This window comes from Plecotus auritus (genome assembly GCF_963455305.1).
Source record: "Plecotus auritus genome assembly, chromosome: 9".
Classification (NCBI taxonomy): Eukaryota; Metazoa; Chordata; class Mammalia; order Chiroptera; family Vespertilionidae; genus Plecotus; species Plecotus auritus.
In genome coordinates this window covers 154,807,367-154,825,074 of record NC_137783.1, presented here as the reverse complement: position 1 = coordinate 154,825,074, position 17,708 = coordinate 154,807,367, and the positions used below count along the sequence as shown (strand labels likewise).

At 66.7% G+C, this 17,708-nt stretch overlaps 1 protein-coding gene across 1 annotated transcript in view; it reads right to left on the bottom strand.

The window, feature by feature from the left end:
* The window catches only part of MUC2 (mucin 2, oligomeric mucus/gel-forming), a gene marked incomplete at its 5' end in the record, with an annotated part of 29,595 nt that extends 20,389 nt beyond the window's left edge, over window positions 1-9,206 (bottom strand). The window contains 20 exons of the mRNA XM_080640764.1: window positions 252-390; window positions 651-802; window positions 1,089-1,189; window positions 1,282-1,334; window positions 1,446-1,701; window positions 2,059-2,185; window positions 3,020-3,114; window positions 3,532-3,696; window positions 4,055-4,192; window positions 4,317-4,386; window positions 4,483-4,593; window positions 4,669-4,807; window positions 5,910-6,027; window positions 6,305-6,430; window positions 6,601-6,811; window positions 6,967-7,076; window positions 7,228-7,318; window positions 7,587-7,701; window positions 8,325-8,595; window positions 9,131-9,206. Of these exons, the coding sequence (XP_080496890.1) occupies window positions 252-390; window positions 651-802; window positions 1,089-1,189; window positions 1,282-1,334; window positions 1,446-1,701; window positions 2,059-2,185; window positions 3,020-3,114; window positions 3,532-3,696; window positions 4,055-4,192; window positions 4,317-4,386; window positions 4,483-4,593; window positions 4,669-4,807; window positions 5,910-6,027; window positions 6,305-6,430; window positions 6,601-6,811; window positions 6,967-7,076; window positions 7,228-7,318; window positions 7,587-7,701; window positions 8,325-8,595; window positions 9,131-9,206 (2,664 nt within the window). The remainder of the gene's footprint in view (window positions 1-251; window positions 391-650; window positions 803-1,088; window positions 1,190-1,281; window positions 1,335-1,445; window positions 1,702-2,058; window positions 2,186-3,019; window positions 3,115-3,531; window positions 3,697-4,054; window positions 4,193-4,316; window positions 4,387-4,482; window positions 4,594-4,668; window positions 4,808-5,909; window positions 6,028-6,304; window positions 6,431-6,600; window positions 6,812-6,966; window positions 7,077-7,227; window positions 7,319-7,586; window positions 7,702-8,324; window positions 8,596-9,130) is intronic.
* Between the last annotated feature and the right edge of the window lie 8,502 nt (window positions 9,207-17,708).

The following is a 17,708-nucleotide window of genomic DNA, read 5'->3' as shown; positions in this document are numbered from 1 at the left end:
CCTGCCGACCCTCGGCCCCCCTCCGTGGAGAGGGGACAGCCATGTCGCACGAGGGCCCCTCGTTCCCGCAAACCCCACGCCCCCGTCGCCCCAGGAGGGTCACAGAATGAGAGGGCAGAGGAAGGGCCCTTTGCCGGGTGGACACAGCCCCAGGCCAGCAGCCGCGCCAGCAGCAGCGGGGGAGGGCGGGGGGGGAGGGCGGGGGGGGGGGGGACAGGGAGCGGGCGGTCCTGAGGCGCCCTCGGCCTCACCTGGGCGGCCACGTAAGAGCAGTGCCCGTCGAAGTCGTAGAACTTCCCGTCGAAGGTGATGTAGTGGCCGTTCCCGTAGATGGTGCAGGTGCCGTGGCACACCCTCTGGCTGCAGGCCCAGCGGCCTCTCCGGCAGGTGCTGAGGAGAGCGGGACGGGGGCCTGAGGGGCTGCGGGAGCCAGGTCCCACGCCCCCAGCGGCTGTGCGGGCACCACACCTCAGGCCCTCACCAACCGCAAAGTGCCGCTGGCACCCTCACTCGGGCCAGGACCCTGCCAGCCAGTGGGGGGGTGGGGGGCGTGCACGGAGCCCTGCACGGCTGGGCCGGCCCCTGGGGGAGGCCGCAGGCCTGTGCGCTTGGCCTGCTCAGGGCACACGTCCCTCGGGCGAGCGGCTCACCAGGTGTTACAGTCCACTGTGATCTTGTCGCCGGGGGCGTACAGGTCCTGGTTGTGCACACAGGGGCACTTCTCCTCCACGACGCAGCCCCCGCGGCCGTCGTCCATCAGTCCCTCGGGGCACACGCAGCCGCTGACGCACTCCGTCTGGTACTGGGGGCAGCCAGACGGGGGGGGGTCAGAGCCAGGCCAGCCCTGTCCTTGGCTGCGCATCCGACACGGCGGGCACCCTGGTGTCCCCACTCCACCCCTGACCTCCCTCCCAGCCCCACCACTGGGCAGGGAGCCCGATGAGGGGGCTGAGCAGGGGCCCCCGGGGACAGGGAGGACCAACGAGGCCCCTGGGTCCACAGGCCTTGGCATCCAGAGCCAAGCTCCGGGCCGGCATCGAGCCTGCTGCCCCTCCCTCCCGCGGCCCAGGGCCCTGCCCGGCACGCACTTGGCCGGCAGCCAGCGTCTGGCAGCTGAGGGGGCGGGGGTTCCGGATGGCCAGCGCCGTCAGGTTGTTACAGTCAACGTGAATCTTCGGGGCCGCGCAGCCTGTGGGACAGAGGGGCCGCCTTGGTTCAGCCGCAGGGGGAGGGCGGGGCGGGGCGGGCGAGGGGGCCCGCGCAGGGGCACCACCCACTTACTCTGGCCGAGCAGCTTGACCTGGGTGCAGTGCAGCCTCCCGTTCCGGCAGACGCTGCGGGCAGAGGCGGGACTGAGCGAGCCGCCCGGGCGGAGGGGGGGGGGGGGATGAGGGGCCCCCGGGGGTGTCCCTGCCCACCCCCGCTCCCTGGCCCAGGGCACCCACCAGCGCTCCTCCTGCCTCAGGACCACGTCGCCCGCCTCCACGTAGCTGCCGCGGTGGTAGCAGGAGCACTTGGCCAGCGGCACGCAGCGGCCCTTCTCGTCCAGGAAGGTGTGGTCGGGGCAGCCGCAGCCGTCCACGGGCGCAAAGCCCTTGACGCAGTGGCTGTCGGCCTCGGAGAGCGAGCGGCAGGTCTGCTGGCAGGTGGTCAGGTTGTACAGGAAGACCTGCGACTTGGGGCAGGAGCCCACGTCCTTGTCTGCGGAGCGAGGGGCCTCGTGAGGGGAGGACCGCCCGCTCCCAGCGCCCCGTTGGCTGCCCCCGGGCCCGCCTCAGGCAGACACCCGCCCGGCGACGTGCCAAGGAGGACAGTCCCGGGACAGGCCCAGCCGCACAAGCACGCCCGCCCGGGCACCACCACCCCCCCCCCACCCCGGGCTGGGCGAAGGGGCTGTGGCCACAGCTCCGGGCCCCCCGCCGCCTGCAGGGGAGGCGGGGAGCGTCCCTGGCCCCGCGCTCAGGAGGACCTGCCCTGGGCTCGGCGGGGAACCCAGGCCTGACCCCCACGGGACTCCGGACCCCGAGCCCCAGGACGCCCGCAGGGGGCGGCACTCACTGCAGACGAGCTCCCGCCAGCCCCACAGCATGACGCCCTTGGCGGCGCAGGCGCGGGCGTAGGAGGACAGCGCGGCGCACAGGCAGTCCTCGTTGTCCTGGCAGTTGCACGTGTCGTACTTGCACCTCTGCGCGGTGAGGGGGGCGGCGCTGGGACCTGGCACGCCTGTGCCGGCACTCCCGACACCCAGGGGCACTCCCACACATGTGCACGGACTCCCACGTGCTACACACATGCGCCTGCACATGCACACATATCTACACGGCCACACGTGCACATACTTGCATGTGCAGTGCACACATGTATACCCACACTCACAATTCAACACACGTGCACACACATGCATCTGCACATGCACACATATCTACACGGCCACACATGCACATACCTGCATGTGCAGTGCACACATTCACAATTCAACACACGTGCACACGCATGCATCTGCACATGTACACATATCTACACGGCCACACATGCTCATACTTGCATGTGCAGTGCACACATTCACAATTCAACACACGTGCACACACATGCATCTGCACATGTACACATATCTACACGGCCACACATGCTCATACTTGCATGTGCAGTGCACACATTCACAATTCAACACACGTGCACACACATGCATCTGCACATGTACACATATCTACATGGCCACACATGCTCATACCTGCATGTGCAGTGCACACATTCACAATTCAACACACGTGCACATGTATGCACACACATGTTACACGCATACTTACGTGTGCACACATGTCTGCCCCACATTCGCACATACACCACACGTGCACACACCGACGTGTGCACACATGTATGCCCACACTCACACATGCATCACACACATGTACACACACTCAGCAACTTTTGGCAGCAGCCTCCAGCTCCGGCAGGTGCACCGAGCCTCCCTGGCCAGGCTGGGGGGCAGGTGTGGAGCGCATGTGGGGGTCCCACCCACCTTGTAGTACTCGGCTGGGTCCACGGCGGAGTGGCACCTGCCGAAGGGGGTGTCCGTCTTCCGGAGCAGGGAGCACCAGTGCTCGGCGTAGTTGGCTAGAGAGGGGCCGGGCTCAGTGGGCGTGGCCCCGCAGCAGGTCCCCTGAGTCCAGCCGACCCGTCGCCCAAGCTGAGGTGGACGCTGTCCCCTCGCGGACCAGGCCCAGTCCCCTCCCTCCAGGTCAGATCAGCCCAGAACAAGGCAGGGTGCCCCCGCCCCCTCCCAGCCTCCCCGGCACGGTGGGGGGTCGTGGAGGGGGAGGCGTACTGTCCCGGCACCGGCCAGCCCTGGACAAGGGTCACAGCCCAGCCCCTCTGCCCTGTCGCCTGGCGGGCTGCCACCGTGGGCCGCCATAATCCAGCCGCACGGCACAAAGCAGCGGCGCTGGGCTGGCCGAGCAGGGCAGGCCCCGGCCCTCCCGCGCAGTGTCCGCCGGGAGCCACAGCTCGGGGGCGGGGGGGGGGGGGGCTCACCGCTCTCGATGTTGAGGGAACAAGGGTCGTCCAGCCAGTCCTGCTTGTCGTGGCAGCTGGACTGGGCCTTCCAGGTGTTGGCAAAGCCGGCGCCCGTGGCCTCCACCAGCCCGCCCGCCGTCAGGAAGTCGTCACCCTCCTGGCCGTTGAAGTTCCCACAGAGGCCTGGGGACGGACAGGGTTGGGGCAGGGCAGGGGCAGGGGGCGAGGGGGAGGGGGAAAGGGACACGGGGAAAGGGGCAGGGATCAGGGGGCAGAGGGCAGGGATCAGGGGGCAGAGGGGCAGGGATCAGGGGGCAGAGGGCAGGGATCAGGGGGCAGAGGGCAGGGATCAGGGGGCAGAGGGCAGGGATCGGGGGGCAGAGGGCAGGGATCGGGGGGCAGAGGGCAGGGATCGGGGGGCAGAGGGCAGGAATCAGGGGGCAGAGGGCAGGGATCAGGGGGCAGAGGGGCAGGGATCAGGGGAAAGAGGGGCAGGGATCAGGGGGCAGAGGGCAGGGATCAGGGGGCAGAGGGCACTCACCCTGCACGCGGCCCTGAGCGGCCTGGTCCAGCGTCAGGAACAGCTGCATGACGGGCACCAGCTGGATCTGCAGCCTGAGGCCGAAGGCCGTGCTCACCACCAGGTGGTAGGAGGACGGTTGGAAGATGGAGAAGCTCGCTGCCAGGCGGGGTGAGCATGTGAGGGCTCCCGGCCTGCCCTCCCCACCCCTCTGCCCCCCACAACGCCCCGCCCCCAACCCCCACGGCCCCCGCCCCGCCGCCGGGCTGAGGACTGGGCTCACCTGTCACGTGGGGCAGGTTCACCCGAAGCTCGTTGAGCAACACGCTGCCGTCGGCCTTGAAGACCACCACCTGGGGCAGAGCGAGGGGCACGGGCTAGGAGGGCCTCGGGGACGGGGGGGGGGGGGGGGGGGCGGAGGGGGAGGGGGCGGAGGGAGGGGCACCCACGTTCTTCTGCTTGTCTGCCAGCAGCACCACGGTCTTCAGGCAGGTCTGCTTGTCGGTGGCACCGCAGGGGGCCAGCTCGCCCAGGAGGGCGTAGGAGTCGGGGTGCTCGCCCTGCGGGGGACAGGGGTGCGGTGGTGAGGCCTGGGCCGGGCTCGGCCCCCCACAGGCGCCCGGGGCGCCGCCCACCTTGGTCAGCACGTAGTAGCAGTCGCCGTGGAAGGTGAACTTCTTCCCGTCGAAGGAGGTGATGTGGGAGCCGCCCTCCAGGGCGCAGGTCCCGGGGCACGGCAGGTCTCTGCACACCCAGCGGCCGGCGTTGCACACGCTGTCGGGCAGCGGGCGCAGGTCAGGCTCGGTGTGTCCAGGCCCACCAGGCCCACCAGCCCGCCCTGCCCCGCACTCACCACTGCCCACCAGCCTGACCGCACTCACCACTGCCCGCCAGCCCAGCCCTGCCCCGCACTCACCACTGCCCGCCAGCCTGACCGCACTCACCACTGCCCGCCAGCCCAGCCCTGCCCCGCACTCACCACTGCCCGCCAGCCTGACCGCACTCACCACTGCCCGCCAGCCCAGCCCGCCCGCACTCACCACTGCCCACCAGCCCCGCCCCGCACTCACCACTGCCCACCAGCCCGCCCCGCCCCGCACTCACCACTGCCCACCAGCCCGCCCCACCCGCACTCACCACTGCCCGCCAGCCCAGCCCGCACTCACCACTGCCCGCCAGCCCAGCCCGCACTCACCACTGCCCGCCAGCCCAGCCCGCACTCACCACTGCCCACCAGCCCGCCCCACCCGCACTCACCACTGCCCGCCAGCCTGACCGCACTCACCACTGCCCGCCAGCCCAGCTCTGCCCCGCACTCACCACTGCCCGCCAGCCTGACCGCACTCACCACTGCCCGCCAGCCCAGCCCTGCCCCGCACTCACCACTGCCCGCCAGCCTGACCGCACTCACCACTGCCCACCAGCCCGCCCCGCCCGCACTCACCACTGCCCGCCAGCCTGACCGCACTCACCACTGCCCGCCAGCCTGACCGCACTCACCACTGCCCGCCAGCCTGACCGCACTCACCACTGCCCGCCAGCCCAGCCTGCCCGCACTCACCACTGCCCGCCAGCCCAGCCCGCCCGCACTCACCACTGCCCGCCAGCCCAGCCCGCACTCACCACTGCCCGCCAGCCCGCCCGCCCGCACTCACCACTGCCCGCCAGCCCGCCCGCACTCACCACTGCCCGCCCGCCCGCCCGCACTCACCACTGCCCGCCAGCCCGCCCGCACTCACCACTGCCCGCCCGCCCGCCCGCACTCACCACTGCCCGCCAGCCCGCCCGCACTCACCACTGCCCGCCAGCCCGCCCGCACTCACCACTGCCCGCCAGCCCGCCCGCACTCACCACTGCCCGCCCCGCCCGCACTCACCACCGCTCGCAGTCATGGCCGACCTGCTGGCCGGGGGCGTACACCTGCCCGTGCAGCTTGCAGTGGCACTGGCTCACGGGGACGCAGCCACCGCCCCGGATGTCGTCGTGCACGGTGCCTGGGACAGCGGGTGGGGCCGTCACACTCAGCTGGGATCCCCGGCGGCCACCAGCCAGGCCTCCCCTGGCAGGCACCGCTGGTCCCTAGACGGCTGGTCGGGCCCCTCCCCCCCCCCGACCCTCAGGTCCCACAGGCCTGGCAGGAGGTCTGTCCACCGAGAGGTCACCAGGGGGGGTGCCCCTCCGTGCAGCTGGGAACCCAAGCCCAAGGCAGTGAGGCCGTGCGTCCCCCCAGGCAGGGCCCCGCCGCCGCCGCCGCGCCCGCCACGCACGCACCTTCGGGGCAGAAGCAGCCGTCCATGCGGTGCTCCTCGCACAGGTGGCTGACCTCCGGGTGGGAACAGGTGTCCACGCAGGGCGAGCCGCTCTCCAGGTAGACCATGTTTCCGGGGCAGGTCTTGGCTGGAAGGGCAGTGCAGGCCCCTGAGCGGCTGCGCCCGACGGGAGGGCGGCCGGGCGGAGAGCTGCAGGCCCCCAGGCCCAGGCCACCTTCTCATCCTCCCAACCAGGACCCCTCCCCGCCACCACCCTCGCCCCGGGCCCTGTCCTCCCGACCCCGGGCGGGCGCTTACGGCAGAGTGAGGCGGTCCTCCAGTTCGAGGGCCGCCCGCCGGCGTGGGAGCACTGGCGGGAGAACTCGGCCAGGGTGCTGCACGCGCAGGAGGCGCCGGGCGGGCACTGGCAGCGGTCCTGGGCGCAGGCCTGCACGTACGGCTCCAGCGGCACCAGGCCCAGGCAGCCCCCGAAGGCCTCGGCCGTCAGCAGCCTCTCGCACTCGGCGCGCTGCGGGCAGGGGCGGGCGCAGTGTGGGCGGAGGGCCGGCTGCTCCCACCTCCCTTCCCTGCTCGGGGACGGGGAGGGGCCGCGGGGGCGGGGCGCTGGGGGAGAGGAGCAGCTCCTGCCCTGGGGGGTCCTGGGCCGGGGTCCCGGCGACTCACGTGCTCAGAGCAGGACTGGGGGGCCGACACCTCCTCGGGGTCGTCGCACTCCTCCTCCGGCTTGTGGATCTTCTGCATGTTTCCAAACTCGACGGCACTGAAGAGCACGCCTGGGGGTGGCACAGCCGGTCAGGGGGCGCTGGGAGCCTGCACACACGCACACACACACACGCGCGCACATGCACACGCATGCACACGCATGCGCACACGCATGCACACACGCATGCACACACCCCGCCCGACAGGCCCGGGAGCCCGCACCGTCCGACAGGAACTCCGAGTAGGTCTGCAGGCCGTTGTAGTCGCCGCAGAGGCCGCACGTGTGGTTCCGGAACCTGCTGTCCAGCTCCAGCTGCAGGGAGGGGGCGGGTGAGCGGCCCTGGGCCGCGGGGCCACAGGCAGGGCAGCGGGGAGCCCCCCACAGCCAGGCCACCTCCCGCCCTTGTTTGAATGGGCGTCGGCTCAGCAGAAGGGCTGGGTCAGCGGGGAGGGGGGGGCGGGTCCTGGCATCACTGAGGGTCCCCGCCTGGGTGGGTCCTGCTCCCCACCGCCAACCCGCTGGCCTCCTCCATCAGCACGGACGAGCCCGCCCTGGGCCACCCTGTGCCGGCCGCACCCACCATGAGCGCGTCCTCCCGGTTCCACATGAGGGTGAGGCCGGCGCGGGAGAAGACCTTGGTGTAGGCGTCGCTCCTCTCGATGAGCAGCCCGGAGCGGTAGTGCGGGGTGCTGACGCTGCGGGGGGGGGAGGGGCTCAGCCTCCACCTCTCCTCCCGCCCACCACCAGAGGGGCCAGCTCGCACCTGTCCGTGGGAGCCCCCCTCCCTGCCTGCCCGTCTCTCTCCGTGCCCTCTCCTGCCCCTGCCCACCTCAAACAGGCACTGAGCTCCCCCCAAACTCTGGGCCTCCGGGAGCCCTGCACCCACCCCCCGGCCCGGCCTGGCCACCTGGGCTGCAGCCAGACCCTGCAGGTGGGAGCCCACTGTTCCAGGGACAAGGTGGGACAATAGCCGCCGGGGCGGGGGCTCCCCTGGCCCTCCCTGCCTCTGTAACTCTCGCCTGGGGTCCCAGGGCACAGGCCTCCTCGCCAGACGGCCCCCCGCCCCTGCCAGGATGCCCAGGCTGTCCCCCACCCCGAGCCGGGCGGGCCAGGCAGAGGGCCCGAGACACGGCATAAATGAAGCCCCGAGCCCCGTCCCCCGTCCGCGGACCTTGGGGCGCCTGGTGGCCTCCTCTGTGTTTGCTGAGTGACTCGGTGACCTGAACCCCAACCCCACAGTCTCCATCTGAAAATGGGGGGCCGGGGGGCTCACAGGGGCCCTACGTCCAGGACAGGGCGGGCCGCCCGCCGCACTCACATGGCCCCGTTCACCACGACCAGCTGGCGGGTGAGGTAGATGGTGTCGTCCTTGATGCTCAGCAGGATGTGCTCGATCCACGGGTGGCCGCCGGCGCGGCCCGGGCTGCGCCTCAGGTGCACGGCGAACTCCCGGTAGGCGTCGCGGCAGTCGGAGGCCAGGTTGTAGTCGCAGAGGCCGGGGAAGCGGAACACGTCCCCGTCGAAGGTCTTGTAGTGGAAGGCGCCCCAGGTGCTGCAGACGTTGTGGCCGTGGTTCCGGGCTCTGCCCTCTGGGGGGCAGAGGGCAGGGTGAGCGGCCAGGACCCCGTCCGCGGCAGCCCTCCCAGGACCCCGGGGTCCCAGCGCGGGGTCCCCTCCCCGGCGGGAGGGGCGCTGTGGGACCTATCGCCCGCCTGCGGGGACAGAGATGTCCCGTCCTAGCTTCCCGGTGTTCTAGGCCCAGTGACCTGGCCTGGCCCCTCCGAGGGCCCTGATGCCTGGGCCTGAGGCCCCCCAGCCGGGCCCCTCCTGGCCACCCCCAGGCTCACAGGCACGCTGGCTATTGCCACCTGGTCCAGCCCCCAACACACCCTGGCCAGGGGGTCGCCTTCGGAGGGGTAGTGGGACCCCCAAACCACCTGTCCTTCTGTCCCTCCTCCCCTCCCTCCCTCTTTCCTTCCTCCCACCCAATGCCAGCGGGGCGGGGCTGCAGGGCGCCCACAGGCTGGCCCCCCGAAGTCTGGGCAGAGGAGACCAGCTTCCACTCCCAGGCGATGCCTCTCCTGCCACCCGCTTCCTGGCCCGGGACGCCCCCGCCACCCTCACCTCTCCGCAGCTCTGAGCCCCCAGCCGTGGCCAGGGCCAGGCACAGGGCCAGCAGGCAGGCGAGTGGCTGCCCCATGGTGGCGGCAAGCGGTGCGGGAGAGCGACCTGGGCCGGGGGTCGGGCCTTATATGGCCCAGCGGGGCCCTCAGAGGGCGGGGCGAGCAGGGGAGGGGCGAGGGCGGGTGGGGCGTTTGCCCGGTGATGGAGAAGACAGCTGTGGGGGCTCTGTGGCCGTGTGGGGGAATGTTGACTCAGTTATCTGAGATTTATCTTTTTATTTATTTGTCTCCCTGGGTAATTCTCGCCTCCTCCCCAATTACCCGGTTCCACACACGCCCAGCGGACCTCGATCCCTCCCAGTCCCCCCCCCCCCCCCACCCAGTGGGCCAGCAGGCGGGATGTCCGGCCGGAAGCATGTCCTGCAGGATCCCCGGGCCCCATCCCCTTGGCCAGCCCCCCGGGTCCAATAGGTGCTTCCCGGAGGCCCAGGACAGACCCCACCCCAGTTCACCCTTCTCCCCTCCAGGCCCTGCCGGCCTTCCCCCACAGGCCCCAAGCTCTGGGGTGGGTGGGGGGCCGCTCTTCCTGCACCCAGCACCCAGGGCAGCAAGGGTGTGGGCTCCTGGGGGTGCTGCCCACAGGTGGGGGCTCTGCTCCCGCCGGGCCCACGCCAGCCCCCCTCTAATCCCTCCGTCCCAGGTGGGTCCCACCTCGGAGTTACATAGAACTGGAACTCGGGGAGCCCTGCCAGGGGCCTCCCGAGAATCACGCCCTCTGGGACCCAGGGGACCTGGCCAGGAGCTGCCGTCCCCCAGGGAGTGGGGCTGGGGTCCCAGAAAGGCCCTGGGCAGGCATCAGCTCAGGCCCTGCCCTGTCCCCGCCTCTGCCCCCCACAGGAGCACAGGGCCATGCCGGGTCCCCTGGGACCCACCTCTCGCCCACAGAGGTGACCTGTGGCCTCGGAGGAGGCTCAGACCCCCCAGCCAGCCCACAGCCCCTGTGAACACCCCGAGGACCATGGTCCAGCCCACCCTCGCCCCGGGGGGCCCGCGTAGCTGGGGGAACAGGCCAGAGGCCTCCCCTCCCACACGCCTGCTCCTGGGACGAGTGGGCCCTGACGTGGCGTCTGACGGGCCAGCGGGGGTGGGCGCCAGCTCCGATCCTGGGGTCCGCGAGTTCCAGGGGTGAGAGGGGGCGGGTCCATCGCCGCTGCTGCTGAGGCTCGGGGGGCGGGGGCCGCCCGGTGCGGGGAGGCAGCGGCCTGGAGGCTCGGCTGGCACCTCCGGGGCCACCTCTGCATCAGGACCTCCTGCCCCAAGGACAGCTCCGGGGGGTCCCCACGGGGATCGGACATCAAGGGGCAAGTCCCCCGGTGTCTGAGGGGGTGACCAGGAGCCGAGGGCCCTGGGCCTGCCGCTGCTGGGGCCTGGGGTGAAACCTTTGTCCCGTCCCACGTGCCCCAGTCGCGGGCCCAGGGACCGACTGTCCTGCAGGGACCCGCGCCGGGCGGGGGGCTCAGAGCCTGTGGCGGGAGCCAGGAGGAGCAGGGATTCAAACCCAGAGCCGCTTCCCTGTGGGGCCTGGGAAGCCAGGACCAGCCGCCCTCGGCCGGGACAGGGATTTCCACGCCAGGCACCCCTGCTCGCGGGGATGGAGAGACCCTGCCGACGCGGGGCACCGCGCAGCCCCTCCCGACCCGCCTGGAAGCGAGCTGCCCTGGGAGGGAGAGGTGGGGCCTCCGCGTCTGAGGAGGTCAGGCCGTAGCCCCTCTGGACGGGGCAGCGGGTGACCGGAGCCCCGGGGTCTGCCCAACGCCCCTCCTGGCCCCTGGCCCCGTCTTAGGTCCCAGTGTGGCCACCGTGCGCAGGGACCAGGGATGGGTGGGACATGGACGGAGCTGGCGGAGGCCGGGGTGAGGGCTCCTCAGGCCAGGTGACCCCTCTGGTCAGTGAGGCGGGGGGTGCGGCCCCGAGACATGGGGACAGAAACAAACTCGGACACGTCCATTCAGGGCCTCGGACCCAGGGCCCTCAGACAGACTCTGTCACTGCTGATGCGCAGACGGGGGGCTGTGCACCCCGCAAAGCCTCCCTCCCTGGGGCTGGGAGCCCCTGTCCCCGGCGGGACCGTCCTGTCCTCCCTCAGGGACAGTGGAGGAAGCTGCCGGTGGGGCCTCCCCCTGGACCGGGAGGGGATGCCCTCGGGCCCCCAGGACGCCTGCCCAGGCACCTGCTCGGCTGCCCAGGCCCGGAGCCCGCACACCCCACCTCCCCGCCCGGCCCACGCCCAGCAGTGTTTGCCCGGACACTGACCACAGGGAGGAGGCCACAAAGACGTCACGAAACAGCCTAAAATGACTGCTCCACACTCTCTGTCCACAAACCCTGACTCATCAGGAAGTGGGGCTGGGGCGGCCACAGAGCCGGGGGGGCGGGGGAGGAAGGAAGGCTGGGGAGAGAGAGGAGGCGAGGGGGTCCCTCAGCTGCCCCCCAGCCCTGCCCAGGCTCCATCACCTCGTGGAGGGTTCGTTTCCTGTGCCGCCTCGGCCAGGCCCTGGTACCCAGTTTTGGGTCAGACACCAGTCTAGATGTTTCTCTGAAGGAGTTTCCTATTTTTTAATTTTAACCTATTTTTATTGATTTCAGAGAGGAAGGGAGCTGGAGGGAGAGAGAAAAACAGCAATGATGAGAGAGAATCACGGATCGGCTGCCTCCTGCACGGCCCTTATGGGGGATGGAGCCCGCAACCCGGGCCTGTGCCCTGACGGGGAATCGAACCCTGACCTCCTGGTTCCTAGGTCGATGCTCGACCACGCCGGCCTGGCACGGGGATGTCTTGTTTCAATTGCTGATGGTTGCTGGTTCCACTGGCTTTGTAGATCGAAGGGGTGGTGCTGGCAACCCTGAGCAGCTCACCTGCTCATTTTAGAGGCTTCTTTGCAGATTCCAGACTCTCCACAGAGACTAGCCTGTCACCTGTGCGTGAAGACAGTCCTGCTCCTTCCTTCGCGCTGTGAACGTTAGACGCATCCAGACCCGCGGGGAATTGTTGTGCGTTTATCTGAGCCAAACTGTGGACCGTCGCCGGGAAGCGGGATCCCCGCGGATTGGGATAAGGCTCTGGGGGATGGTTGGGTTTGCACCTTGTTTATACTTTGCATTCAAGAGAGGAGTCACTCAGGTGGGCTCCATGAACTCCACGGGTGATAGATGGGGGGCGGGGGGGGCGGGAGAAAGCAGTGGGAAACCTCTGGGATTGGATAAAAAGTAAAATGATAGGCGCATGCTTCTTTGACAGAGGTGGGTGCAGGAAGGTAAGCAGTCAACAATTCACATGGTAAACCATAGGAGGATGCCTGGGCTCCCGGTGGGGTCTGGGGATGGGGCACGTACCCTGACATCTCACACGCATGTTACTTAGATGCAAGAGACTGCAGACGGGCTCAGTCCCGGTGAAGACGGAGCTTTGTCAGGGACGAGGCCGGCCGGACAGCACGGCCCGCCGTGAGCTGCCGTTCGTGAGACGTTTCCTTGCAGCCCAACCCTGCGGCTCCCTCGGGCCTCTGAGTTTGCAAGGCCTGAGCCTGTCGGGTGGGCACGGGGCCCCTTTGCCTCCACACTGTCCGGCGTTTTCATCTCTTTCTCGTCCTGCTCGCCCGGCTGTGGGTGACACGTGCTGACAGCAGACAGCGGGGCTGGCCCGATTCGGAAAGAGCCCTCCTCTGCGTGCTGAGTCAGCGGGCGCGGCATCGACGCCCTTCCCAGCTGAGGGGCTGCTGGTCCCACGTCACCCTGCTGAGCGTTTTCAGCAGGAACAAGTGTTGTTTTGGGGTTTTTTGTTGATGTTGGGTTTGGTTTTTTGTGTGTTTTTTTTTTAACTTTATTTATTTATCTATTTTTTTTAAACCTTTATTGTTGGAAGTTTTACCTAAGTCTCCTTTCCTTCCATGGACACCCCCCCCCCCCGGTGGCTCCCACCCCCCCCAGCACGGGCCCCGCCCCCTGCTGTCTGTGTCCCCTGGTCATGCTCCGAGGCAGGCCTGCGAGTCCTGGGGGTGATCTCTCAGGAGCGAGCGTTGCGTTCGTTTGGTGCGGACGACCGTGTGTGTGCTCCTCCTCCGGAGGTGACGCTGCGATGGCATGGACCTTGACCGTCAAACCAGCTGCGCGTTCCCGGTGACGCCCACGGCACCGCGATTTCCATGCGAAGCTGGATTCCATTTGCTAAGCTCTGTTTAGAAGGGCTGCCCCCGTGCCCGGGCGATGTCGGTCTGTGGTTGTCTTTCTCGGGGCGTCTTTGTGTGGCTCTGGCACCCGGTGGCCTGGCCCCGCGGGGGAGCCGAACACGGCCCCTGCCTTCGCCGTGCTCCTGGGAGTGTGCAGAGCGGCCACTTCTCCTTCTTCCTCCATGTCTTACCGGGTCGGGCGGCCGGGGGTTCCTCTGTGGGAGGCCCCCCCTCAGTGTCTTGGGTCTCCAGGGCTCTTCAGCGTTTCTCCTCGCGGGCCCTGCGGTAACAACGCCTTTCCCTGCACCTGTCCATCCCACCGAGTTGCTCCATTTCCCGGCAGGGGGCCCACAGCCCCTCGTTTTCTTGCTCATCCCCGTGGCCCATGGTGCTGCTGCCTCACGCTGCTGATACTGATGGCTGGTGTCTCCCCGCTTTCCCGTCAGTCTGGCCAGAGGCTCGCCCACCCCAAAGCCGGCATGGGGCCCGTTGCTCTTCCTCTGGTGCTCGGTCCTCTCGGCTCCCCCTCCTCGAAGGCCGCCCTCCTCTCACTCTGATTCAAGTTCTTCTCCTGACGCCTTGGGGGGAGGGGGTCCTTCTGCTTTCCTCTCGCAGCCGTTCAATGTAGACGTCCCCCCACAGACTGCGCACCCCTCGACGCTGAAGTCCCGGCTCGGGGGACCCCAAAGACCAGTTCTCGCCCCCTCAGTCCTGTCTCCAGTCTCTTGCTAGCCTTCGGACCCTGGGCTGACCGGGGACATACACCCGGTCCTTCAGGGAGAGGGGATGTGGGACAGAGGGCTGCCTTGGCTGCCGGCACCTGAGTTAGGAGCAGCCAGGGATGGGGGGGGGGGGGGCTGCCAGACCCGGGCGAGAGGAGGGGCCCTGAGAGGCTGGGGAGGGCCCACGGCAGTGACTGCGGGACTCAGAAAGGAGCCCCTGCTCTCCTCCCACCTCCCAGCAGGGCCCGCAAGTGCAGAATACCTGGGTCCTCGCGGGCAGGACAGGGGCCACGGGGCAGGAGGGGGCCGTCTGCTTATTCAAAAACAAATGAAATAACTTCAAACTGGAAGCCGTGTTGACATAGAACCCTTGACGACAGGAGAAGTGCTTTCCGGGTTACGGTCGGGGAAGGCAGCACCGTGAAGCAGCGAGAAGAAAAGGGATGTTCGGGTGAGCACCCTTCGGAGGACAAGCTAGAGCAGGGAGTCGGGGGCGTAATGTGGGGCCACCGCCTCCCTGAGCCTCGACCCTGCACGCAGCGTGGGAACCAGCCCCCTGGTCCCCGTGGGCCCGGGCTCAAGTCCGCGAGGGACACAACGTGGCCCTGAAGGCCCCCGCCCCCAAAGACCGTGTAACGTCCCCAGCTTCCAAGACAGGCTGGCGGCGTGGGGACTGGGACGGCGGCGTGGGGACTGGGAGGAGGGGACGTGACATGGGCCAGGCCGATGGACTGGGTGGGCCCTGGGCGGAGGGCACAGGGCTCTCCAGGGTGGGTAGGTGAGTAACTGGAACACAGACCTGAGGGTGACCACACAGATCGCCTTGGCTACGGTGGGGTCTGGACTTCCGACAGGCTTGTCATCTGAGACCTTCCCCTGCACATGGCAGAAAATAGGGTGCCACGCTCTCCATGGCCACTCCTCTCTCCACAGACCGCACCGTGGGGACTGAGCATCGGGAGTGATCAGCCTGGCATGGAAGGGCCACCCAGGACATGCTGCTAACAAAGCAAGGAGGCTGGGAGACACCGGGAGGGCAGAGCCAAGGGACATGGGGAGCCAACAGGACCTATCATGACCTATAGGAAGAGAGAAGGACAAAGCCAGGAGCAAAGATCTGACAAGAACCACACGCTCTGACTCTCCCCAAAATACAACAACCCAACCCTAACCCTCACCCTAACCCTGATCCTAACTCTAAACCTAACCCTAACGCTAAACCTAACCCTAACCCTAACCCCAAAATACATCAACCCAACCCTAACCCTAACCCTAACCCTAACCCTAACCCTAGATCTAAAGCAAACCCTAACCTTAACCCTAGCTCTAATGGAAACCCTAAACCTAACCCAGCTCTAACCCTAACCCTACTTCTAACCCTAACCCTAGCCCTAACCTTAACCCTAACCCTAACCCTAACCCTAACCCTAACCCAACCCTAGCCCTAACCCTAACCCTAATCCTAACTCTAAACCTAACCCTAATGCTAAACCTAACCCTAACCCTAACCCCAAAATACATCAACCCAACCCTAACCCTAACATAACCCTAGCTCTAACCCTAACCCTAACCCTAACCCCTAACCCCTAACCCCTAACCCTCACACTCACCCTCACCCTAACTCTAACCCTAACCCTAACCCTCACCCTAACCCTACCCCTCACCCTAACCCTACCCCTCACCCTAACCCTAACTCTAAACCTAACCCTAACACTAACCCTAAACCTAACCCTAACCCTAACCCCAAAATACAACAATCTAACCCTAAACCTAACCCTAACCCTAACCCTAACCCTAACCCTAACCCTAGCTCTAACCCTAACCCTAGCCCTAACCCTAACCCTAACGCTAAACCTAGATGTAACCCGAACCCTAACCCTAAACCTAACTCTAACCCTAGCTCTAATAAAAACAATAACCCTAACCCTAACTAGCTCTAAGCCTAACCCTAACCCTAGTTCTAACCCTAACCCTAGATGTAACCGTAAACCTACACAGATGTAATGCAAACACGAACCTTAACCCTTACCTTAACCCTAGCTCTAATGGAAACCCTAACCCTAACCCTAACTCTAGATGTAACCCTAACCCTAAACCTAGCTCTAATACAAAGTTAACCCTAACCCTACCCTAGATCTAAAGCAAACCCTAACCTTAACCCTAACCCTAACCCTAGCTCTAATGCAAACCCTAACACTAACCCTAATCCTAGCCCTTGTTCCAACCCTAACCCTAACCCTAACCCTAGTTCTAACCCTAACCCTAACCCTAGATGTAACCCTAACCCTACCCTAGATCTAAAGCAAACCCTAACCTTAACCCTAACCTTAACCCTAGCTCTAATGGAAACCCTAACCCTAATCCTAGATCTAACCCTAACCCTAACCAGAAACCTAATCCAAATTCTAACCCTAACCCTAGCCCTAACCCAAACCCTAACCCTAGCGCTAACCCTAACCCTAGATGTAATCCTAACCCTAGCCTTCACCCTAACACTAGCTCCAATGCAAACCCTAACCCTAACCTTCACTCTAGACCTAACCCTAACCCTAAATCAAGATGTAACCCTAACCCTAGCCCTAACCCTAACCCTAGATATAACCCTAACCCTAACCTTAGATGGAACCCTAACCCTAATCCTAGCTCTAACGTAAACCCTAACCCTAGCCCTAACCCTAGATTTAACCCTAATCCTAACCCTGACCCTAGCTCTAACCCTAAAACTAGCTCTAACCCTAACACGAGCTCTAACACTAACTCTAAACCTAGCTCTAATCCTAACACTAACCCTACTTCGAACCCTAATGCTAGCCCTAGCCCTAGCCCTAACCCTAACCCTAACCCTATCTCTAACCATAACCATAACCATAACCCGCAGCCAGTTCGCCGACCTGGGCCCTGGATGCAGGGCAGGCCAGGTCTCTTGGGGACGGGTGCCTTCCTGAGCCCCCACAGCCTCCCCTCCTGCCGCCTCTGCCTCTCGCCCTCCTCTGGCGCATGGAGTCTCTTTGTACTCAGGGCGGTTAGTTATTTAACAGAGAATTGGGTACTGATTGTCCCCAAGGTGTGGCAGGACCGAAACAGCCCCGGAGATGCTGGGGAGACAGGGGAGGGGCGGGGAGAAGCTGAGGGCACCAGCCACGTGGCTGGCCTCAGCGGGCACCGTCGGGGCTGCCCCTGAAATTGTCCCTGTTGGCGTCTCTCCACAGTCCTGCCAGGTGAACCGGCGTCGCCCTGAACGTCACTCGCTGGCCTGGCTGACGTGGGCACCGTCACAAAGACAAGGTGGGGGGCAGGCCTCCCTCGGGCTCAGCCCGGCCATAAACTCGGCTTCCTGCACCGCTGCCTGCTCACCCCGTGCCCAGCGCAGTCAACGGCAGCCCCATAAAGATGGCAAACGCAGGCCCGGCCCAGCTGTGTCCGCCTGCCCGCTGGGGCCGGAGCCCTCAGGGCAGGCAGGACAGGAGGCCAGGCCTGCGTCCCGCCCCTCTGCAGGCCTGAGCTGAGACACGTGGGCACCGGGGCACCTGCTAGGGCCACGCCGAGCCTGCCAGGGCCCCCCCAGCCAGCCTCTGACGGGGCAGGAGCCAGGACAGGGGTCCCCAGACGCAGCAGTGAGGGACCCAGGGAG